The 26,175-nt window shown below is 42.2% G+C and overlaps 1 protein-coding gene across 1 annotated transcript in view; it reads left to right on the top strand.

Moving 5' to 3' along the window:
* LOC124273649 (transmembrane protein 131-like) overlaps window positions 1-26,175 on the top strand; it is a 72,450-nt gene that overhangs the window by 39,224 nt on the left and 7,051 nt on the right. The window contains 26 exon segments of the mRNA XM_046708922.1: window positions 1,848-1,928; window positions 3,229-3,379; window positions 4,509-4,627; window positions 5,993-6,101; window positions 6,982-7,087; window positions 7,413-7,563; window positions 7,803-7,973; window positions 8,783-8,893; window positions 9,559-9,681; window positions 10,724-10,828; window positions 11,304-11,390; window positions 11,519-11,671; window positions 12,059-12,134; window positions 12,701-12,818; window positions 13,687-13,822; window positions 14,174-14,283; window positions 14,625-14,703; window positions 18,098-18,270; window positions 18,648-18,787; window positions 18,985-19,186; window positions 19,612-19,642; window positions 19,645-19,959; window positions 19,961-20,722; window positions 21,490-21,704; window positions 21,947-22,062; window positions 23,946-24,047. Of these exon segments, the coding sequence (XP_046564878.1) occupies window positions 1,848-1,928; window positions 3,229-3,379; window positions 4,509-4,627; window positions 5,993-6,101; window positions 6,982-7,087; window positions 7,413-7,563; window positions 7,803-7,973; window positions 8,783-8,893; window positions 9,559-9,681; window positions 10,724-10,828; window positions 11,304-11,390; window positions 11,519-11,671; window positions 12,059-12,134; window positions 12,701-12,818; window positions 13,687-13,822; window positions 14,174-14,283; window positions 14,625-14,703; window positions 18,098-18,270; window positions 18,648-18,787; window positions 18,985-19,186; window positions 19,612-19,642; window positions 19,645-19,959; window positions 19,961-20,722; window positions 21,490-21,704; window positions 21,947-22,062; window positions 23,946-24,047 (4,042 nt within the window).

Genomic DNA, 26,175 nt, shown 5'->3' with positions numbered 1-26,175 from the left:
TCACTATTTCATCACCAAACTTGGCACATAGATAGATCTGGTGGTGCTCTTGTGCCTTTTGATAGTTTTGGAATTCTGAATAAAATATTTTTGGCGTTTCCATGGCAACAAGTTCGACTTAGACTGAAATTAGTGGTAGTGCTCTTTTCCGGAGCAGAACTCTAAAACTGTTCGATATTTCTTCACCAAACTTGGCACATAGATAGATCTGGTGGTGTAGTGGTGCCTTTTGGTTGTTTTGGAATTCTGAATAAAATATTTTTGGCATTTCCATGGCAACAAGTTTGACTTAGCCTGGAATTGGTGGTACGTGCAAATTTGTCTTTTCCGGAGCAGAACTCTAAAACCGTTCAATATTTCTTCACCAAACTTGGCACATACATGGATCTGGTGGTGTACTGGTGCCTTTTGGTAGTTTTGGAATTCTGAATAAAATATTTTTGGCGTTTCCGTGGCAACAAGTTTGACTTAGACTGAAATTGGTGGTTGTGCTCTTTTCCGTAGCAGAACTCTAAAACCATTCACTATTTCTTCACCAAACTTGGCGCATAGATAGATCTGGTGGTGTACTGGTGCCTTTTGGTAGTTTTGGACTTCTGAATAAAATATTTTTGGCATTTCCATGCCAACAAGTTTGACATAGAATGAAATTGGTGACAGTGCTCCTTTCTGGAGCAGAACTTTCAAAACCTTTCAATACTCTCCTTCCACTTTTCTATATACACACATAAATATTTGACATAATCATAACTCATAGACATAATCATGAAGAGTATTTTGCCATTGCGGGGGATATTGATGACTTTGTCTCCTTGTTGATAGTTTCAACACCAGCCTCAACTTGTTGTTTAGACATGACAATAGATGTCATTGATAGTTTCGACACCAGCCACAACTTGTTGTTTAGACATGACAATAGATGTCAGTGATAGTTTCAACACCAGCCTCAACTTGTTGTTTAGACATGACAATAGATGTCATTGATAGTTTCGACACCAGCCACAACTTGTTGTTTAGACATGACAATAGATGTCAGTGATAGTTTCAACACCAGCCTCAACTTGTTGTTTAGACATGACAATAGATGTCATTGATAGTTTCGACACCAGCCTCAACTTGTTGTTTAGACATGACAATAGATGTCAGTGATAGTTTCAACACCAGCCTCAACTTGTTGTTTAGACATGACAATAGATGTCATTGATAGTTTCGACACCAGCAACAACTTGTTGTTTAGACATGACAATAGATGTCATTGATAGTTTCAACACCAGCCTCAACTTGTTGTTTAGACATGACAATAGATGTCATTGATAGATTCAGTGATAGTTTCAACACCAGCCACAACTTGTTGTTTAGACATGACAATAGATGTCATTGATAGTTTCCACACCAGCCTCAACTTGTTGTTTAGACATGACAATAGATGTCATTGATAGTTTCGACACCAGCCTCAACTTGTTGTTTAGACATGACAATAGATGTCATTGATAGTTTCGACACCAGCCACAACTTGTTGTTTAGACATGACAATAGATGTCAGTGATAGTTTCAACACCAGCCTCAACTTGTTGTTTAGACATGACAATAGATGTCATTGATAGTTTCGACACCAGCCACAACTTGTTGTTTAGACATGACAATAGATGCCAGTGATAGTTTCGACACCAGCCTCAACTTGTTGTTTAGACATGACAATAGATGTCATTGATAGTTTCGACACCAGCCTCAACTTGTTGTTTAGACATGACAATAGATGTCATTGATAGTTTCGACACCAGCCTCAACTTGCCAAGTGTAGATTGTCAGGGCACCTGTTCATTGTCTGTCTGTCTCTCTTCCACCAGGTGCTGGAAATGTTTTCTAGTGAGGGAGATTTACATCTAGAACTCCCATCAGGAGCAAAAGAAGCATCAAAAGAATTATGGGTAAAAATGTTTTTTGTTACATTTAAGGAATACAGGCATGGCACTTTTCCACCGATTTTATATCAAATCACCCCACTGAACCCCCCATTCGATGACACAATATTAAGTTTTCCGCTGAAAATAGATTTCCTTGTTGCCATCCTTGGAAATAAGAGTTAAACGTTTTAGGCTTTCTCCATGAGCATTTTTGTATGTATGTAATAAATATTTAGACAGTGCTGATGAAATAATTTGCTTGTAAAGAATTCAAATACATGTTATGTTTCAAATATGTTTGAGAGATATGAGAAAAGAGTTAACTACATTACAAATGCAGAATGATTTTGGTCTTTTGTAATTATTTGACCTTGATAGTTCCCTCCCTTGATTACCTTGACAGGAATTACAGCCATTTGACCTTGATAGTACCCTCCCTTGATTATCTTGACAGGAATTACAGCCATTTGACCTTGATAGTTCCCTCCCTTGATTACCTTGACAGGAATTACAGCCTTTTGACCTTGATAGTTCCCTCCCTTGATTACCTTGACAGGAATTACAACCATTTGACCTTGATAGTTCCCTCCCTTGATTACCTTGACAGGAATTACAGCCATTTGACCTTGATAGTTCCTCCCTTGATTACCTTGACAGGAATTACAGGCATTTAACCTGACCTTTGATAGTTCCAGGCATCCCTTGATTACCTTGACAGGAATTACAGCCATTTGACCTTGATAGTTCCCTCCTTGATAGTTCCCTTGATTACCTTGACATGAATTACAGCCATTTGACCTTGATAGTTCCCTCCCTTGATTACCTTGACATGAATTACAGCCATTTGACCTTGATAGTTCCCTCCCTTGATTACCTTGACATGAATTACAGCCATTTAACCTTGATAGTTCCTTTGATTACCTTGACAGGAATTACAGCCATTTAACCTTGATAGTTCTTTGATTACCTTGACAGGAATTACAGCCATTTGACCTTGATAGTTCCCTCCCTTGATTACCTTGACATGAATTACAGCCTTTTGACCTTGATAGTTCCCTCCCTTGATTACCTTGACATGAATTACAGCCTTTTAACCTTGATAGTTCCCCTTGATTACCTGAATTTACAGCCATTTAACATTGATAGTACTCTCCCTTGATGACCTTGACAGGAATTACAGCCATTTGACCTTGATAGTTCTCTCCCTTGATTACCTTGACAGGAATTACAACCATTTGACCTTGATAGTTCTCTCCCTTGATTACCTTGACAGGAATTACAACCATTTGACCTTGATAGTTCTCTCCCTTGATTACCTTGACAGGAATTACAGCCATTTGAGACTAAGCCTGTAATGCGGGCCAACTTTGTGGGTCGAGTAGAAAACAACCACACAGCATTCATCAGGATAAAAACCAACCAGGAGAGTGATTCTGAGATGCTGATACTGCCTGTGGAGGTGGAGGTGTCGTCAGGTAGGTCAACTGTATACATCACCACGATCACACAGCAGTCGGTGAAAATAGTAATATGTGTGCCCATACAGCAATATCCTCAAAATTATATGGATGAAAAAACTAGAATACTGACACATGTACAATCGAGTATTTGTGAGAGTTGTTGTTGACTGAATTAGAGAATGAAAATTTTGAGGACTTGATCATGTCCAACAACACAAAATACTTTTCCTTTACAAAATTAAGATACCAAATTCAGTTGGATTTTGACAGCTTGAAAATATTTGTGTCATTTTGAAGTTCTTATTTACTATCATTACCAGAAAATTGTCCTTCATGGTTTTGTGTAGATGTAATATCTGTGTTGTAAACTATGGATATTTGTCTGAAGCAAGGTTCACAAGACATTGTCTTGAGACACGTCGTAACTGTCACAGACAAACTGAATTATTTTACTTTTAGCATAAAAATACAATAAACCTGGTTGATGTGTGATCATTGGATGATTTAACTTTCCACACAGTTAACAAGTATTCTGTTTTCTTTACTACCATTTGTAATTCTGTCTATTGAAAATGTAATGAATACTCTCTCTCTCTCTCTCACTCACTCACTCACTCACTCACTCACTCACTCACTCACTCACTCACACACACACACACACACACACACACACACACACACACACACACACACACACACACACACATATATATATTAGATCAGTACTAAACTTTATGTATATTCCAGCAAAAACAAATATTTATACTATGGAACTTTTGCAACAATGAACCATGAATTAAGAAACAGTCAATGTGAATCAGGTCAAAGGGAGATAACCCCTTAATATCAGGGGAGTTAATCAAGTGATGCCTGCTTATATCCAAGTGGTGTGTGTGCATGTGTGCAAGCGCGTGAGAAGGTAATATTTTGACAAGTTCATCCCATATGTAATATGATGGTAGTGAGACATTTTCGCAACACTGCCTGGTCCACACAGTTGTTGATTGGTTGCCATCAGGATGTGACTGTGATGTGGATCCACATTCACTCCCTCTCACTTCTTCACGACATTTTTCATGCCAAATGTGAAACACAAGTGAATCAGTAGATCTTGAGAGTGACTATATCATTTTTGTCTTTCCAGAGCCAGGGATATACTCACCGATAGAGATGATAGATTTTGGTATTTTGAGGACGCTTGACAAACCGAAAGTTGTGAAGTTGAACCTCATCAATACAGGAGCAAAACCTATACATATCTCTGTGAGTACCTGTAGTAGAAGATGTGCTGAGTCTAGATAGTCCAGGTTAGCGTGGTGAGATACATATCTCTGTGAGTACCTGTAGTAGAAGATGTGCTGAGTCTAGATAGTCCAGGTTAGCGTGGTGAGATACATATCTCTGTGAGTACCTGTAGTAGAAGATGTGCTGAGTCTAGATAGTCCAGGTTAGCATGGTGAGATACATATCTCTGTGAGTACCTGTAGTAGAAGATGTGCTGAGTCTAGATAGTCCAGGTTAGCGTGGTGAGATACATATCTCTGTGAGTACCTGTAGTAGAAGATGTGCTGAGTCTAGGTAGTCCAGGTTAGCGTGGTGAGATACATATCTCTGTGAGTACCTGTAGTAGAAGATGTGCTGAGTCTAGATAGTCCAGGTTAGCGTGGTGAGATACATATCTCTGTGAGTACCTGTAGTAGAAGATGTGCTGAGTCTAGATAGTCCAGGTTAGCGTGGTGAGATACATATCTCTGTGAGTACCTGTAGTAGAAGATGTGCTGAGTCTAGATAGTCCAGGTTAGCGTGGTGAGATACATATCTCTGTGAGTACCTGTAGTAGAAGATGTGCTGAATCTAGATAGTCCAGGTTAGCATGGTGAGATACATATCTCTGTGAGTATCTGTAGTAGAAGATGTGCTGAGTCTAGGTAGTCCAGGTTAGCATGGTGAGATACATATCTCTGTGAGTACCTGTAGTAGAAGATGTGCTGAGTCTAGGTAGTCCAGGTTAGTGTGGGGAGATACATATCTCTGTGAGTACCTGTAGTAGAAGATGTGCTGAGTCTTGATAGTCCAGGTTAGCATGGTGAGATACATATCTCTGTGAGTACCTGTAGTAGAAGATGTGCTGAGTCTAGATAGTCCAGGTTAGCGTGGTGAGATACATATCTCTGTGAGTACCTGTAGTAGAAGATGTGCTGAGTCTAGATAGTCCAGGTTAGCATGGTGAGATACATATCTCTGTGAGTACCTGTAGTAGAAGATGTGCTGAGTCTAGATAGTCCAGGTTAGCGTGGTGAGATACATATCTCTGTGAGTACCTGTAGTAGAAGATGTGCTGAGTCTAGGTAGTCCAGGTTAGCGTGGTGAGATACAGTCTTGTATTGTTCCAGTCCGTTAACTAAACGATTCATCACCTTCACTGTCATCATCTGAAAGATATCAGTCAGAAATGTTTGTATCACTTAACTGAGTCAGGACGAAAGGACATAACGGTGTGTATGTTTTATAATCAATACAGATTAACAAAGAATGGTTGGTATAACAGGTTAAATGAATTTTCTCTGACTCAGTTAAAGGCTTTCTGTGACCATCCTGCACCTGAATTTTCAATATTCTCTCTCACAGAGTGTGAATGTGTCGCCTAGCAACGATGCTGTGAGCATAGACTTTCGACCCATAAAGTTGCAGCCAGACCCAGGGAGGCAGGTCACAGTAGCACATATCACATACAATGGTGAGTTGTCACACAGTAGCACATATTGCACAACAGTGAGTTGCCATGGTTACCTGTTTGGAAACATCCTGAGAGTGGCCATAGTCCCTACAGTCACTGAAATTTGAGAGCTGAAATCAGTTTGATGGAATACATTTTCAGAATGTCCAGTAATATTTTGGAATGTTTTCAGTGTGGTCCTTTTCAAGTTTTGCATCCCGTACAAACATACATGCAACAATCTATCTGTTCGATGTGTAATCTCTATCATTTGTTAAAAGTCATTATCCAGCCTCATGTAAGAATGTTGAGTTTTGATTGGTTCACGTGACTGATAAAATACCATGTACACCCGTCCACGATCCATGAGCAGGGAGTACAAAAGTCATATTATCCCGCCACGCCTCGGTGACCACGCGAAGTGAGAAAAGCGTGCATCGCCAAGCCTTTAGTAGCGTGCTGCATTGAGGTCAATCAATCAGCTGGTGTCAACATGGCAGCAAGGAAACGCTTTGGCTCAACAACTGAGAATGATATTGAAGCAAAACATTCGGCTAGATAAATGCGTTATCACATCGTGTCTCGGGGAAATAAGGGGTTTTATCAGTCCCGAGTAAGGTTGTATTCCCCGAGCCCCGAGCCTCGGGTAATACAACCTTACTTGGGACTGATAAAACCCCTTATTACCCTCAACACGATGTGATTACTTTTTATGTTTTGACAATATCAATGCTGTTATCGGTGTATCTGTATATATAGCAGTAAATCTGTTGCAGTGATCATTGTCAATGGACTAGCATCACAATGCAGGAAACAAATATGGTCCTAATGTCTATTTTGTCTGGGTATTTGCTTGCTATGAGCTGCTGTATATTGAATGACGAAAGATTTATCTTTCCAGCTGTCAAAGCGTTTCATCCCAAGCAGTGGTCTGGAAAACTTGTCATCAGAACAAAGAACAATTTTCACAGACTGATAATCCCCTTCCGGGCGAATGTCCTACATGGGTAGGAATGTTTCCTCTCTCCTACTATACACTGTGTTAGATCCTCTATACATGAAACAGATGTGTTAATCCACTATGCATGAAACAGCTGTTTGATCCACTATACATGAAACAGATGTGTTTGATCCTCTATACATGAAACAGATGTGTTTGATCCACTATGCATGAAACAGCTGTTAGATCCTCTATACATGAAACATGTGTTTGATCCACTATGCATGAAACAGCTGTTTGATCCACTATACATGAAACAGTTGTGTTTGATCCACTATACATGAAACAGTTGTGTTGTATGTACGAGTCGTATATGAGTGGTTGTGTTTCAGGTCACTGGTATACAATGTCAACACCACATACTACTTTAGTGCAAAAGCCCTGAAGAATGTCACACGGCCGATGATGTTCACGAACACCTTCAACTTCTCCATTGTCATCTTCAACGTCACACTACCGGCTGACGTAGCCCAGTTCTTTTCTGTAAGTTTGTGCATGTCATCACAGGTCAATCCTGTTGGGATGTAGTGTTTGATCAGACTATCATACATTGCAAACATCTGTGGGGTGGTTACAATGCATCATTGAGAAGTTGAAATATTTGTGCCTCGACATTGATCATACACTTGATTATCTGATGTTGTGGTAGCTGTAAAGAAATATAAACATTTACATCAGTACATTTTCATTACATGACTACACTGTATGTGTGTTTGTTTCAGATCTACAACTTTACACAGCCTGTGTTGCTGCAGCCTCAGCAGATGGCCACACCCTTCCTGGTCAAGTTCCATCCAAACGAGACACAGCTTCACTTCAACACTGTACTCACCATACATTCAAATGCATCCACCTTCCAGATTCCTATCATCGTCTATAATGGGCTGTTCAAGGTAGTGGCACATTTCAACTGATTATTACATGTGATATAGACCGCTTCCGTGGTGTAGTGATTAGAGCGTCCGCCCGGAGAGCGGAAGGTCGTGGGTTCAATCCCCGACCGCGTCATACCAAAAGACATTAAAATATGGTACTTGTTGGTCCCTGCCTGGCTCTCGGCATTAATGGGTACAACAAGGACTGGTCGGCTCGGAGTCAGTATAATGTGTCTGAGTGAGGTATTCCTGCTTCACTGCGGCATGGTAACCAGTGGGTCTGGGCTAGTACAAGCAGCTTCAGTCTGGGCTAGTACAAGCAGCCGCACATACACATACACACGCATGCACGTCGTCATATGAACGAAATATTCTCAAGTACGACGTTAAACCCAATTTCACCTCACCTCACATGTGATATAATACCAGTATATACTGGGATTAACGTGTAATCACTACAGTCTGGGATACGTGCATGAAATACAGTGTCAATGTGTTGCAAAATGTTACTTGTAGTGTTACATCTTCATATACCAGCACGTTACATGTGATGTATCATGGATATACACCTATATGTTATGTAAGGTGTAACATCACTATATACAAGGATTTTACATTTAAGTCGCCAGTGCATACCAGGATACACTGTATGATATAACATTGATATACCAGTATGTATGAAGGTATGACATCACTATTGATGACGGTAGCATGATAGATGACACTTGTTGTTTACTCTAGTTACACTACATCACTGTTGGCTGTTTATGTGTTGATATGTTTATACTTGTGGATGGGAAGTTAAGTACATGTACTATCCTATGCAGGTTATACATCATCGGCCAGAGAAGTTCAAAGGGCAGCTTGATTTCGGTACTATGGGAGTAGGCGAAAGTCGGAGTATGATATTTACTGTGCGCAACGACAACCCTGTGGATGTGAGTATAGATTTAACAAGGGGATTAATGAAGAGATGTAGAGGATATGATACATCTGAAGAAGTCATGGAATAGTAGATCAGTATTGGCAGTGACATACCCATGAGTCGAAGTACAAATGTTTCATCTGTTTATGATAATAATATACAAAAAATAATATACAAACGTTGTATAGCACCCTATATGATTTAGGAACTAAAACACACTAAAGCGCATGATGATGTGATTGTGATGCTGAATGCATCCTCTGGGTTATCCATGTACTGCAGCCTGACCGCATCATACCAAAAGACATTAAAATATGGTACTTGTTGGTCCCTGCCTTGCGCTCTGCATTAATGAGTACAACAAGGACTGGTTGGCTCAAAGTCAGTATAATGTGTATGAGTGGGGTATTCATGCTTCACTGCGGCATGGTATCTCAGTGGGCTAGCACTATAAAACCAGCTTCAGTCTGGGCTAGTACAAGCAGCCGCACAAACACATACACACGCATACACGTCGTAATATGAGCGAAATATTCTCAAGTACGACGTTAAACCCAATTTCACCTCACCATGTACTGCAGTTTATGATGCTACATAGTAAATGTTTGCTCTATCAGGAAATGTTTGGTTATAGAGAGTGTATCTTGTAGTTTGCTCACCCTTTGTGTTTGTGTGCAGGTTGTGGTGGGTGAGTTTAGTTCCAACATGAACCGTACCACCGTCGAGATCCTTGGTATGGAGAGAGGGAACGGGACGACGCTCACCCGGGTACACAACAAGTCGGAAATAGACACAGATCCGGTAAGTCACTGCAGAAATCTGTCACATCACCAAACGAGATTTCCACTATTTCTCTTCCATATCAAACTATTCAAAATGAACATAATGCAATAAGGTGTTTTGAAACATTTAAGGCTGCCACATAACAATAGCAACAGTACATTCAGCATCAACAGACATACTCTCGGGCATGGATTTATCTCTTGTTTTGTCCCTGTATTGCTGGATGCAGCAGGAAGTGGAACGTCGGTGGCTCTCTCTGTGACCACATCACACAAAAACATGTTGACAGATGGTACTTGGGGCTTGGCAGATAGCGGATAAAACAAACATGTCTGTCTGGAGTAGCCATGTTAAACAGTGGGATGGTATCTCTGTGGGCTGCCATGTTAAACAGTGGGATGGTATCTCTGTGGGCTGCCGTGTTAAACAGTGGGATGGTATCTCTGTGGGCTGCCATGTTAAACAGTGGGATGGTATCTCTGTGGGCTGCCATGTTAAACAGTGGGATGGTATCTTAAACTGTGGGATGGTATGCCATGTTAAACAGTGGATGGTATGGTATCTCTGTGGGCTGCCATGTTAAACAGTGGGATGGTATCTCTCTCTGTGGTGGGATGGTATCTCGCCCATGTTAAACAGTGGGATGGTATCTCTGTGGGCTGCCATGTTAAACAGTGGGATGGTATCTCTGTGGGCTGCCATGTTAAACAGTGGGATGGTATCTCTGTGGGCTGCCATGTTAAACAGTGGGATGGTATCTCTGTGGGCTGCCATGTTAAACAGTGGGATGGTATCTCGGTGGGCTGCCATGTTAAACAGTGGGATGGTATCTCTGTGGGCTGCCATGTTAAACAGTGGGATGGTATCTCTGTGGGCTGCCCATGTTAAACAGTGGGATGGTATCTCGGTGGGCTGCCATGTTAAACAGTGGGATGGTATCTCGGTGGGCTGCCATGTTAAACAGTGGGATGGTATCTCTGTGGGCTGCCATGTTAAACAGTGGGATGGTATCTCTGTGGGCTATCACACTCATGACTTTCACCATGTTTGTCTGTTGCAGCTGGTGATCAAGCCCTACCACTTTGCTGTGTTCAGTGTTAATGTTGTTGCGCCAAACGAAGAGGGGGCGTATGCAGCGGAGGTGTTGATAGTCACACAGTTCCAGGTAGGAACATGCTCCAGGGCTGGCATCTCTCAGGTCATCTCACTATGTGGGATGTGACAGTACAGTGGATTGAGGGGTACAGTGTGTGGCAGGGGCTGTTGTCATCAACTACTGCTGGCTTCCATCACACGTGGATATTTCCACAATACTGTGATAGGACAACATTGTTGCTCATTGAGGCTGATAAGAACATTCACTTACGATGTGTGAATGCTATTCTCAATCTCTCATGATTTTAGTGGTTAAAGAATTTGCGGGTTCGATTCCCCACATGGGTACAATGTGTGAAGTCCATTTCTGGTGTCTCCTGCCATTGTTATCTGGAATATTGCGAAAAGCAGCATAAAACTCACTCACTCACTCACTAGAATAGTGGCTTCAGACTATGAAGCCTATTTAATACTTTAAGCGCATGCTATGTTGGTTTTAGATGGTGTTGCCCTCACTGGTCATGGTCAACCTCTGTTTCTTTCAGGATATTTTTATACCAGTGACTCTGCGGACAGCTGAGGGGAGCCTTCATGCCATTCCAGACAAATTTGTTTTTGATAAGGTTTACCCTGTAAGTAGAAAATATGTCAACATTTGCTGATTACATAATTGTATATAAGTTAAAGATCTCTCTCTATTCGGTTAGAATATAGCTGACTGTGGACGGACAAACTAAAGGTGAATGCCTGTGTGTTTCAGGGTAAAATTCCCTACAAAGTGCTACAGATACACAGTACATTCAGCGAGTACATGGAGGTCACCCAGGTGATGTTCCAGCCTGCAGACAGGAGGTTCTACTTTGTCCCCCAGAACCACAACACGGTTTTACTTCAGCCCCATGAGCATAATGTTGTGAGTAGATTTCTCCCCCAGAACCACAACACGTTTTACTTCAGCCCCACTAACATAATGTTGTGAGTAGATTTCTCCCCCAGAACCACAACACGGTTTTACTTCAGCCCCATGAGCATAATGTTGTGAGTAGATTTCTCCCCCAGAACCACAACACGTTTTTCTTCAGCCCCACTAACATAATGTTGTGAGTAGATTTCTCCCCCAGAACCACAACACGGTTTTACTTCAGCCCCACTAACATAATGTTGTGAGTAGATTTCTCCCCCAGAACCACAACATGGTTTTAATTTTAGGCTCCTTCCTTCATAGATTCGCCTGTTGAAAGAAATACATGTATATGGACCATAAATCAGTTCTCTGATCTCTTGCTGTTTGTCTTTTCAGGTTGGAAAAATTTATTTTGACTCCAAAAGGGGTTGCCAAGAAGATTGTTACGTTGGTTTACCGACATATGTACCTGGTAAGTAGGAACTTGCTACAGTGTCATAAGTTTGAGCTACAACAGTGTTTGTGTTGGGCTCCGGTCGATTATACAATCTAGCAGTCTTGTGAAAACCTGGGTTAATCCAGGTCCCCCGACCACTGTTGCTCTGATTGTTTACAGACAGCTGATACATACATGTAGCTGGGAGATAACTGATTGTGGCTGTAATCTTCACTCACATACTACAGTATCCTTGTCAGAGTCTACTTACTTGAATCTGGTGGTCAGGATGGGTGACTGTGTTGCTACACACACCTGACTGTTGTGTTATGTTGTGTTACCTTGTGTTTAAGCTGGACACCAGTGGCGGCTGGGCCTGTCGCTGGACAAGGAGGTTGTGTTACCCTGTGTTATGTTGTGTTACCTTGTGTTACAGCTGGACACCAGTGGCTGCTGGGCCTGTCGCTGGACAAGGAGGTTGTGTTACCCTGTGTTATGTTGTGTTACCTTGTGTTACAGCTGGACACCAGTGGCTGCTGGGCCTGTCGCTGGACAAGGAGGTTGTGTTACCCTGTGTTATGTTGTGTTACCTTGTGTTACAGCTGGACACCAGTGGCTGCTGGGCCTGTCGCTGGACAAGGAGGTTGCAGACACAGACCAGTACCTATACACACGATTGCAGCAGAAGTGGGAGGAGCTAGAACTCTCAGAAGAAAATACGTTAGTAGAGACTAGAAGATACTGTTCACGTTCAGATGGACAGGTCTGGCCTGTTGTGTTTAGTCATGTTTCATTGATAGTACACATTTGCCAGGTGTTCATGAGGCCCATAGGTTCTTGCTCAGATTGTCGTTGAGAATACTTAAAATACAGAAGGAAATAATTCTCCATTCAATCATGAAACATGACTCAAAGTGGGGAGCTCTCCTCCAGGTCAACCCCCGGAGTTATCCCCCTTCAACACTCCTTTCTCTCATCATTTTGAAGGGGAAACCAGGCAATAGCATGTTGTCAATAGTTCATATAAAGTTAACTGTTTAGCATTCAATCATAAGGTGCTTTTCTGTCCTTCTGTAATCATGTTTGTTGTGGTCACATCTCTAAAACTGACAGGAATTCATTCTTGAAACTTTGCACACACAAAGACAAGGTTGTCAAGATATGCCTTTTGCTATTGAGAGCTTTTTAGATTTTCATTTTTTTCCATTTTCATTATGTTCCATTTTCATTGATTGTTCATTGGTGATATTCTTGACTCATGCATCAGACTGAATGAGTCATAGTACGACTAGTTATCGAGGTCGACGTTCTACCTCAACATTACCCGGCAGCTCAAGGCAGATGAATTGTGATCAATATCCAAGCCGCTTCTTACATTTTCACAGTGGAAGATTTTCTTACTTAAGTGATTTGTCATTTCCACATCATGATACCAAGTTTTACATTTTACCGGTTTCAGAACTAGAGAAAAATTCCTAAAATAAAATCAGGTATGACCTTATGTTGAAATATGAGTGGAAAATGTTGTTTATCCTGTAAAATGTCTGATCCACAAATATATGGTGACAATGTGTTATTTCTTTTTCAGAGCAAATGTTACCATTGAGTTAGACACAAACCAAGTTCGGGGTTTTTTATTCTCGGCTCAGGCACATCTGCACTGGCCATCGCTGGTGCGAAAATGCAAGATCAAGTTTCCCTTGACACAGATAGGCAACATATCAGTAAGTAGCACAGTTAAACAGCATGATAATAGCACAGTCAGTGTGACACGTGAGGTGATGTTCCAGGGCATTATCTGTGAGTAATTATTATCATGTAATCACAGACTTTCATGATGATCCTAATATGCAGGAGAGCTATGCATTCCTTTGCCAAGATTTCATGTTATGTTACTTGTTATCATTACAAAGAGGAGAAGCTGCCATATAGCTGGAATATTGCTGAGTGTGGTGTTAAACTACAAACAAACAAATACAAAGTGGAAAACTGAAAAAATAACTAACATTCAATTACTTATGTGCTCTCATTGTGACAAGACAGACTTACACCACTTATTTATGTTTTACTTGCAGATATCAGATTTTATAGTAGAGAACACAGGCGACCTGCCTGTTTTAATGCAGATTCTGCCTCTTCCATTATATCCAAACCCTCATACAATCCTGGATCTACTCAACTACAAGTAAGTCACATCTTGTAGAACCAACAATCCATAAATATTGGTCTAATGGTCTTAATATTTGGGTTTTGTATTTGCTGCTTGATGCTCCAAGTTTCATGGAAAACCTTCATAGGCCATACCATACATCACTCTGAAGCAAAGGCTGTTGGTGCATTATCAGTAGTGTAGCCTGTACAAAGCTAGATAGTATTTCACACTGATCTCAATCAAATACCAGGTACGTTACACATTAGTGAACATGTTATTTGTTGTACAGTATGCCTGCAGCATCCAACCTTGTGATGTGTTACCACTGTAGCCATTTCCATGACCTGTAACTATGGTAACCATGACTGTTCCAGGTTATCAGCCGACCTTACAGACTTTATAGAAACTGAGGACTTAGAAACCTTCACTCTCCAGGACTTGGAGGAGTATAATGTAAGTTGTCCCATACACCTGGCACTTGCTTCACAGTACATGCTTCACAATACTCGCTTCACAGTACTACCTTCACAATACATGCTTCACAGTACATCCTTCACAATACATGCGTCACAATACTCGCTTCACAGTACTACCTTCACAATACTTGCTTCACAGTACATCCTTCACAATACATGCTTCACAATACTGCTTCACAGTACATCCTTCACAATACATGCTTCACAATACTGGCTTCACAGTACATCCTTCACAATACATGCTTCACAATATGTGCTTCACAGTATGTGCTTCACAATACATGCTTCACAATACATGCTTCACAGTATGTGCTTCACAATACATGCTTCACAATACATCCTTCACAATACATCCTTCACAATATGTGCTTCACAGTATGTGCTTCACAATACATGCTTCACAGTATGTGCTTCACAATACATCCTTCACAATACATGCTTCACAGTATGTGCTTCACAATACATCCTTCACAAAACATGCTTCACAGTACATCCTTCACAATATGTGCTTCACAGTACATCCTTCACAATACATGCTTCACAGTATGTGCTTCACAATATGTGCTTCACAGTATGTGCTTCACAATACATCCTTCACAATACATGCTTCACAATATGTGCTTCACAATACATCATTCACAATACATGCTTCACAGTATGTGATTCACAATACATCCTTCACAATACATGCTTCACAATATGTGCTTCACAATACATGCTTCACAATACATGCTTCACAGTATGTGCTTCACAATACATCCTTCACAAAACATGCTTCACAATACATCCTTCACAATATGTGCTTCACAGTATGTGCTTCACAATACATCCTTCACAATACATGCTTCACAGTATGTGCTTCACAATACATCCTTCACAATACATGCTTCACAATATGTGCTTCACAGTATGTGCTTCACAATACATCCTTCACAATACATGCTTCACAATACATGCTTCACAATATGTGCTTCACAATATGTGCTTCACAATACATCCTTCACAATACATCCTTCACAATATGTGCTTCACAGTATGTGCTTCACAATACATGCTTCACAGTATGTGCTTCACAATACATGCTTCAGTATACATCCTTCACAATATGTGCTTCACAATACATGCTTCAGTATACATCCTTCACAATATGTGCTTCACAATACATCCTTCACAATACATGCTTCACAATACATCCTTCACAATATGTGCTTCACAGTATGTGCTTCACAATACATCCTTCACAATATGTGCTTGACAGTATGTGCTTGACAATACATGCTTCACAGTACATGCTTCACAATACATGCTTCACAATACATGCTTCACAATATGTGCTTCACAATACATGCTTCACAGTATGTGCTTCACAATACATGCTTCACAATACATGCTTCACAATATGTGCATCACAATACATCCTTCACAATACATGCTTCACAATATGTGCTTCAGTATACATGCTTCACAATATGTGCTTCACAGTACATCCTTCACAATACATCCTTCACAATATGTGCTTCACAATACATGCTTCACAATATGTGCTTCAGTATACATGCTTCACAATACATGCTTCAGTATACATCCTTCACAATATGTGCTTCACAGTATGTGCTTCACAATACATGCTTCACAGTACATGCTTCACAATATGTGCTTCACAATACATCCTTCACAATACATGCTTCACAATATGTGCTTCACAATACATGCTTCACAGTATGTGCTTCACAGTACATCCTTCACAATACATGCTTCACAGTATGTGCTTCACAATACATGCTTCACAGTACATGCTTCACAATATGTGCTTCACAATACATCCTTCACAATACATGCTTCACAATATGTGCTTTCACAATATGTGCTTCACAGTACATGCTTCACAGTACATGCTTCTGTGCTTCACAATACATGCTTCACAATACATGCTTCACAATATGTGCTTCACAATACATCCTTCACAATACATGCTTCACAGTACATCCTGCTTCACATACATGCTTCACAATACATGCTTCACATATATGTCTTCACAATACATGCTTCACAATATGTGCATCACAATACATGCTTCACAATATGTGCTTCACAATATGTGCTTCACAATACATGCTTCACAATACATGCTGTGTTCACAATACATCCTTCACAATATGTGCTTCACACATGTGCATGTGTATGTGCTGTATACATGCTTCACAATACATGCTTCACAATACATCCTTCACAATATACATGCTTCACAATATGTGCTTCAGTATACATCCTTCACAATACATGCTTCACAATATGTGCTTCAGTATACATCCTTCTCAATACATGCTTCACAATATGTGCTTCAGTATACATGCTTCACAATACATGCTTCACAATATGTGCTTCAGTATACATGCTTCACAATACATGCTTCAGTATACATGCTTCACAGTACATCCTTCACAATATGTGCTTCACAGTACATCCTTCACAATCCATACTTCATACTTGCTTCCAGTACATGCTACATGCTTCTTCAGTATACATCCTTCACAGTACATTCTTCACAATACATGCTTGACAATACATCATTCTTCACAATACATGCTTGACAATACATCATTCTTCACAATACATGCTTGACAATACATCATTCTTCACAATACATGCTTGACAATACATCATTCTTCACAATACATGCTTGACAATACATCATTCTTCACAATACATGCTTGACAATGCATCATTCTTCACAATACATGCTTGACAATACATCATTCTTCACAATACATGCTTGACAATGCATCATTCTTCACAATACATGCTTGACAATACATCCTTCTTCACAATACAAGCTTGACAATGCATCATTCTTCACAATACATGCTTGACAATACATCATTCTTCACAATATTTGTCTCACAGTGCTGCCTCACAATATATGAGTCTATAAGTGCTTCACTATACATGCACCAAGATACATTCTTCGTATATACACCTAGGGGGATTGCAAGACTCGGGTAACATGTATGTCATAATACCTGACATAAATGAATCAGCTTGTCATCGTGATAGCAGGCCTAATGATACCTCTTCATTTTGTATAAAAGCACAAGTGTGGATCCTCAACCACACAAGTTGACTCAGAAAATAAAGCATTTCTACAGGATCAAGCCTGTGACACGTCGCCCGAAATATTGTTAACAGAACTGAGTGGTGTCTGTACATGGTTACAAAATGATTTTACAGACTTCAGTCGCCTGTTTTACTTCCTTTGTTGTTAAGTAATTGTTTTGATGAGACCTTGAACCCATCACTTTGTACTAGTAGGTTGGACATTGCTCTATGTCTCTTACACTGTTCTGCAACTGTGAGGCATGTTGTGTTTTCAGGACAATGCTCAGAATCCAATCCCTGGACTACGCAAGTCTGTTGAGAACTTGCTGGGCGTGAAGGCACACAAACACTCCATAGCCTCTGTACTACAACCGGGGGCCAAATTGAAGGTCAGGGTGGGCTTCCAGCCCAAGGACGACTACTCCAGAACATCCATTATACTAATAAGGTAAGTACTGTTCATGGGACACACTAGATGCCAGTATTGGTCATCATCCAGCCTCAGCTCCGCAATCAACATTCATCTTTATAGGCAGTTTTACTCAAGTTTGCTATCGGACACATCACATGGAGCAACACCTGACAGAAATTGACGTAAAACAAGAGTCTGTAAAATATCCACAGTACAGAGTTACTGCTTTTGTTTTCCATTCAGAACTGCATGTTTCTTTCAGGTTTTTTTAAACAGGATTCAGATAGGTTTCTCTAAACACAGGCTAGATACTTAAAATCATCCACATGATTAGCTTATTAGAATATATTATGTTGTGTTGAGTCACTGATACACGTACATTGTGTTGAGTTGTGTCCTACATTGTGTTACAGAAACAACCTGACCATCATTGACACTGTGGTGGTGCAGGGCCAGGGGTGTCGCGGGGAGATGCGGTTCAGCAACAGGAAGCCGGGCTCACATTCACCCCTCATGTTCGACATGAACGAAAAACATTTGAAAAACTGTGATAGTAAGTGTGATCCTCTACAAGAATAAGCAGTGTAGACAACAGTTGTACTGGAATGTTTGTTCTTCAGAAAACTATGGTAAACTATGTTGTTTTTTTAAATATTATTGTTCTTTAGTTGAATGTGTGGTGCCAGGATTTCGTTGCTTTCTAATGGCTTATCAACTACATTCATTAAAGTGTTACCATGGTTACTGCAGTTTCAGAGAAAAAGCCCAGCAAGAGCATGGTGCCACATTTTACCGTGAGGAGGACATTCACACTGCGGAACACGGGGGAACTACCGTTCTACGTCCAGGGATTCAGCATCAATGACTCACCCTGTGAAGGCTATGGTTTCAAAATTTTAGACTGTGAAGGATTTGAAATGCCACCAAATACAAGCAGAAAAATAGATATTGCGTAAGTACATCTACATGCTGAAGATCCTGTGTAGAGCTGGTGTCATCATCAGGCCACCAGTGTCAATCTTTCTGGTATTGGGCAGTATGAGCACTGTTCAATGAGGTGTGAAAGATTCCCAGTGACCTTGCTTTGTCAACACCACACCCCTGCTCTTGGCTTTAAACAAATACTACACATGTAAGATGGGTATCACTTTTGGCTATGTGTTATTGTAGTAAATCACTCACTTGTTCCCTCAATCACAAGACTTGATGAGGTTCCTGCAGGTAATTGTGTTAAAGTTTCACCTCTTGAATCATGAGAGTGGAAGAGTCTGTTCCTATCTTTTGGCCTCAGACATGTCTAATTACAGTGTCAATGTAAATAAAGGACAAACAGAATTGACAAATAATTTTCTCACTGGTTTTGTTGGTTATTTGCAGCTTCACCCCAGATTTTACCATGTCAAGAATCTCCGGAGGTCCCTGACAGTTCACACAAGTTTAGGTCCGCCAGCCAACTACACGCTACAGGCAACAGTTCCCCCCCACCTCCTGTCCAAGTGCTCCGCAGCACTGCCCCGGCCCAACTGGGAACCCGTGCTGTATTACTCCATCGTGTGCGTCATGAACTTTCTCCTCTTCTGCATCCTTGTGGCAGCATACTTTGAAGCAGATCGAATCATCGTGGCAGACATACTCAAACGTAAGCTCCGAGTCAACACAGCGCAGTCGTTCGACAAAGGGAAGGTTTTTGATTTACGTAATGTAGCGGGCTTGTCCATCTCTCCCAAGCCTCCCCCCACCTCACTTAACAGCAGACATGAGAGGAAGGCAGATGATCGAGATCAACGGCCACTTGGAGTACAAGCAGGCACGTAGAGAACCTTTCATCGGCAGCATTCTCAGTGTTCTCAGAAATCTCATTCCACGAAAAATATCACTCTTTTCACGGCGATCTCATGTTGAGAGACAGAGTTCCCGTGAGCGTGAAGCAAAGTCTGTGTCTGTAATTACCAGTGCAAAGCCACAGACCATTGATAAAGACAAACCAACACCAGCACCCACCCCAACCCCAACCCCACCCCCACCACAGGAAACTGTGGCCACAGAGAAATCCATACCACCACACAGAATGAAAAAATCCAGATCCACATCCAGACGGAATCAGGATTCGAACTCGGCTGATGGGCACCTGCCGACTAGATCCGGAGACCGTAATAAAGATATGACCATTCCAGAACAGAAACGTACCGAAATGGACCTTAATGACCCCCCGAGTGCGGAGATACGCCAGGGGCCATACCGATGGGAACGGTCGTCCAGCACTGACCAAGGGGAACGTGCTGTTGATGACATCACAGAGATAAAGGAAGAGGTGAGCCAGTTGAAGCTGGGTAAGATGAAGAACAAGAAGAAGAACAGGACTCGCCTGGAGCGGGACCTTTTGAAGGACAAAGTCCTGCTGCCCCAGCATGAGAACTCCCTGACAGACGACCGGGATGAGATCTCCTCCACCACCACTGACTCCTCTGCTGGAGATGTTGAGGAGAAGGTAGGAACACTTCCATCATGCACAAGTATTAAAAATGTTTTCTGGCCCACATACTGCTAGTCTACAAGGATTTTCTGTCTGAAAAGCGTGAATTTCTCCTGTCCGTCAGTTTACCTTTAGCTGTAACTGTAGATTTTGACCAGTTTGTTTGTTTGTTTGTTTTTATAACATATTTTATTCATGAGAAAAGGATTGGGTACAGGTTATACAACTTAGAACACCCTCTCCGTAGGATTTACATAGTATTATTTACATTAATTCTACAAGATGGACAGAGAAGAACAGAAAGAGGGGAACAATTGCAACAATTAAGAAAATCGTTTTTGATTGACAAATATATGTTTGAACAATTTTAAACATGTTTTGATTTATGTGAACAGTCAGATCTGCATTGCCATGTAATAGTAACTCATAAGTTATATTCACATTGGTAACACCGCGTAAATTAGTAATTGCCCAGTAATGTTTACCAATAGTGATAACATATAATTACATGTCAAAGCCTGATGTTATGAAAACGTTTCCTGGACATAAGATGGTCCAAAGTGTGTTACTCACATTCACTGAGTCCTAGACCCAGTTTTCACAAAACAATCCATAGCTGTTATAGCTGGAGATTTCCAGACATGTTATGGTAGTATACCATCATGGAAAACTGGCATACTAGAACGCCACAGGAACGGTGATCTTAGTCCAGCTAATATTATTATAACCCTTCGATTTATTATGATTTATCATTTTGATGGTATTCCTTGTCTTATTTCTAGAATTCCAGTGCTCGAGACTCTACTCCCGAGCCCCTAGTACCGCTAGTAAAGAGATCCAAGACCAAACTCCGCCCCATGGACCGGGCAGTTCCTGCCATCCTTGACGATGACTACAATGATGAGGAAGAGTTTGAGTTGACCTCCAAATCAAGAGGCCATCGGAAGATTCGCGTCAACCCCAAAGAGACGTTTGGGGGAAACATCCTGAGACCAAGGTAACTTGGAAATTGCTGATTTGATACATGAGAACTGTAGCCAACATTATCTGAGTGGTTTGACCTTGTGGTGAAGCATGGTGATGTGGATCCTAGGTGTGTTGCCTGGTGGTTTAGCTTAGAGGCTGTGGTGTGTGTGAAACCTGTTCTTCCTTTAACTCTCCATGTTAAGACTCCATTTTACAGAAAGTCTCAGCATTCAACCTGGAAAGTACAATGTCTCCCTCTCTGTCTTCCCACAGCACCCTGGAGCTACCCTACAGTCTGGAGACACGCAAGACCAAGGACTCGACTGCATCAGCTGACTCAGCCAGTAAGAACAAGCGTCCATCCAAGACCACACGAAGCAACTCCAAGGGTAGGCACTGTGTTGTCATCTCACTAACACTGTCGTTGTTGTCAGCTTGTTCTCTCACCTGCTGCTGCAGTACTGGGAACAAACTGGGTTGGGAGGACAACGTGTATTCAATGGGAAGTGAAGTGACTGGGCCTTTATGTGGGAAATGACTGGGCCTTTATGTGTAAAGGGAATTGTCTAGGCCTTTATGTGGGAAGTGAAGTGACTGGGCCCTTATGTGGGAAGTGAAGTGACTGGGCCTTTATATGGGAACAAGTGACTGGGCCTTTATGTGGGAAGTGTATTGACTAGGCCCTTATGTGGGAAGTGAAGTGACTGGGCCTTTATGTGGGAACAAGTGAGTGGGCCTTTATGTGGCAAGTGAAGTGACTGAGCGTTTATGTGGGAAATGACTGGGGTGATAGATTGGAAACACAGTGTATTTCACTTGTGATGCATGCCACGTTGTGGATCTTTACCATTATTCCATTATCTGTGTATAGCATCATCTAGACAAATGCAATGTATGTGCTACAATGTGTGTGGGTTCAGCCTCTCCAATACGGTCTAAACTGTTAAACTCCCACTCAATTAGAAGCAACCCAACTAAACTTACATATTATGAGTTATTGTCTTAGGTACTTTAACTCCAGCATTCCCATGTTACTGTGAAATATCTCCATAATGCCCCAAAAATGTCTAGGTCAGGACTGCAGTCTGCCTGATATACACACTATTGTCTACTTTCTAGGTGATACACACTATTGTCTACTGTCTAGTGATACACACTTTTGTCTACTGTCTCCGTGATACACACTATTGTCTTCTGTCTAGTGATACACACTATTGTCTACTCTCTAGGTGATGCACACTATTGTCTACTGTCTCCGTAATACACACTTTTGTCTACTGTCTAGGTGATGCACACTATTGTCTACTGTCTAAGTGATACACACTATTGTCTACTGTCTAGTGATGCACACTATTGTCTACTGTCTAGTGATACACACTATTGTCTACTCTCTAGGTGATGCACACTATTGTCTACTCTCTAGGTGATGCACACTATTGTCTACTGTCTCCATGATACACACTATTGCCTACTGTCCAGGTGATTCACATGTTTGCCTACTGTCTAGGTGATACACACACTATTGCCTACTGTCTAGGTGATACACACACTATTGCCTACTGTCCAGGTGATTCACATGTTTGCCTACTGTCCAGGTGATTCACGTGTTTGCCTACTGTCTAGGTGATACACATACTATTGCCTACTGTCCAGGTGATTCACATGTTTGCCTACTGTCCAGGTGATTCACATGTTTGCCTACTGTCTCGGTGATGCACATGTACATCTACTGTTTAGGGGTTTATATCTGAGCAGACAGTACCATGTCCACCCCCTGTGCATGTGTAGTCCCAGCTTTCTATATGTCTAGTACTGAGTTGTAGCAGGTAGCTGGTAGTGACACATGTAGCTGCTAAGGTCAACTGTATTCCGGTCTTTTCAGGGCGGGAACAACTTCAACCAAACACTTTCTTCTTTTCCTTCAAAATGTACATTTACATTCATTCCCTTCATTGGTTTTCCATAATTGCTTAAATAACCAGATTTTCCAATATTGAGCATGAAAAGTCAAGTGTTGTTTGTCTGAATATTGTGGACCCCTTTCATTTGGTTTGTCTTGCCCTCCCTGTTGTGAAACGGCTCGAATATTGTTCATGTGGACTTACCAATTCATAGAATAACAACCTTGACCTTGTTAATGTAGTGGCTAACTGATGCCAAATGTTGACAGTTTGTGTTGTTACATTTATTTGCTCTGTGTTGTGCATGCTTTATACCCATCTAGTTTTGTGTAAAGCTCTGCATGTTGATTGGTTGCTATGTTGTTACCTAGGTGACACTTTGTTGCACACAACGGCCAGCGACAGCAGTGACCCCGACAAAGATTTCCCAGCGCCTCCGTCGTGGGACTTCCCCAGTGCCACACTGACTCCTGGTTAGATAACTACACTTTGTAGACATGCTCCAAATACATTCAGAATAATGCTCCAGGGAATAGATTCCAGAAGCTCACTGTGTCCGGATCGTCCGTGTCTGTCCACTGGTGTGTCGTGTGTGTCTGTGCCTGTGTCTGTGTCCTGTGGTCCTGTGCCTGTGTCATTGCGTTGTGCGCTGTGTCCTGTGCCTGTCGTCCTGTGCTGTGGTCGTGCCGTGCCGTCAGTGTGTGCCGTGCCTGTTCGTGTTCCGTGCTGTTCGTGCCTGGCCGTGCCTTGTCCGTTCCGTGCCGTGTGTCCGCCGTGCCTGTGTCCGTCGTGCCTGGCCGTCGTGCCGTGCTGTGGCCGTCCGCCGTGCCTGGCTGTGTCGTGTTCGTCGTGCCTGGCCTGTGTCTGTGTCGTCTGTGCCTGCCTGTCGTACCAGCTGTCGTCGTACCGTGCCGTCCGTGTGTCGTCGTGTCGTGCCTCGTCGTACCGTGTGTTCTGTGTCGTCGTGCCGTGTCGTGCCTGTGGTCGTGTCGTGTCGTGATGTGGGTCTGGTGGTATCGGGCGTGTGTCGTCCGTCGTGTTATCCGTCCATTCTCACCATGCCTTACAACCATCCTACTACCTATATCCACTTCACCATGCTCTATAACTTATCATACTACACTCACTCACTCATGCCTACAACCATCCTACTAGCCATCCACTCACCATGCTACTACAACCATCAAACCACCACTCACCATCCCTACAACCATCCTACCATCTACCCACCGCATGCCTACAACTATCCTACCACCCACACACCATGCCTACAACCATCCTACCACCTACCCACTCACCATGCCTACAACCATCCTACCACTTATCCATTTACTATGCCTACAACCATCCTACCAACTATCCACTCACCATGCCTACAGCCATCCTACCAACTATCCACTCACCATGCCTACAGCCATCCTACCAACTATCCACTCACAATGCCTATAACCATCATACCACCACTCACCATGCCTGCAACCATCATACCAACTATCCACTCACCATGCCTACAAACAGCCTACCACCTACCCACTCACCATGCCAACAACCATCATACCACCACTCACCATGCCTACAACCATCATACCAACTATCCACTCACCATGCCTACAACCATCCTACCACCTATCCACTCACCATGCCTACAACCATCCTACCACCCACACACCATGCCTACAACCATCCTACCACCTATCCACTCACCATGCCAACAACCTTCTCCTACAACCCACACACACCATGCCTTACAACCATCCTACCACCTACCCACTCTCACCATGCCTACAACCATCCTACCACCTATCCACTCACCATGCCTACAAACAGCCTACCCCTACCCACTCACCATGCCTACAGCCATCCTACCACCCCACACACCATGCCTACAACCATCCTACCACCTATCCACCCACCATGCCTACAACCATCCTCCACCCACCCACACACCATGCCTACATCCATCCTACCACCTATCCACTCACCATGCCTACAACCATCCTACCACCCACGTACCATGCCTACAACCAACCTACCACCTACCCACTCACCATGCCTACAGCCATCCTACCACCCATCCCATGCCTACAACCATCCTACCACCCCACACACCATGCCTACAACCATCCTACCACCCCACACACCATGCCTACAACCATCCTACCCCCCACCCCATGCCTACAACCATCCTACCGCCAACCCACACACCATTCCTACAATCCTACAACAAACACACACACACACACACACACACACACACACACACACACACACACACACACACACACACACACACACACACACACACACACACACACACACACACACACACACTTGTGACCGTAAAGCTGTGATTGGGGTGACGAATCAGAGCACAACTGTACATCACATCAACATTGTTCATCACTAACTGTACTAACACCCCCAGTTGATATTGTTCCACCTGTCTGTTGTGGCTGACAGTCTCACTGTAGTGACGACAGGCCTGTACCTGTCATGTCAGTGTTCTATGTTTCCCACAATCACTGTACTGTCCCTCTCAGTGACACTCACACAGTTGTGTATGTTGTAAATATAGTATGCAGATTGTTTTGTCTGAATCAC

Source organism: Haliotis rubra, unplaced genomic scaffold, assembly GCF_003918875.1.
Source record: "Haliotis rubra isolate DU_JTF1 unplaced genomic scaffold, ASM391887v1 Scf1825, whole genome shotgun sequence".
Lineage (NCBI taxonomy): Eukaryota > Metazoa > Mollusca > Gastropoda > Lepetellida > Haliotidae > Haliotis > Haliotis rubra.
This window is presented reverse-complemented; position numbering and strand designations above follow the sequence as displayed.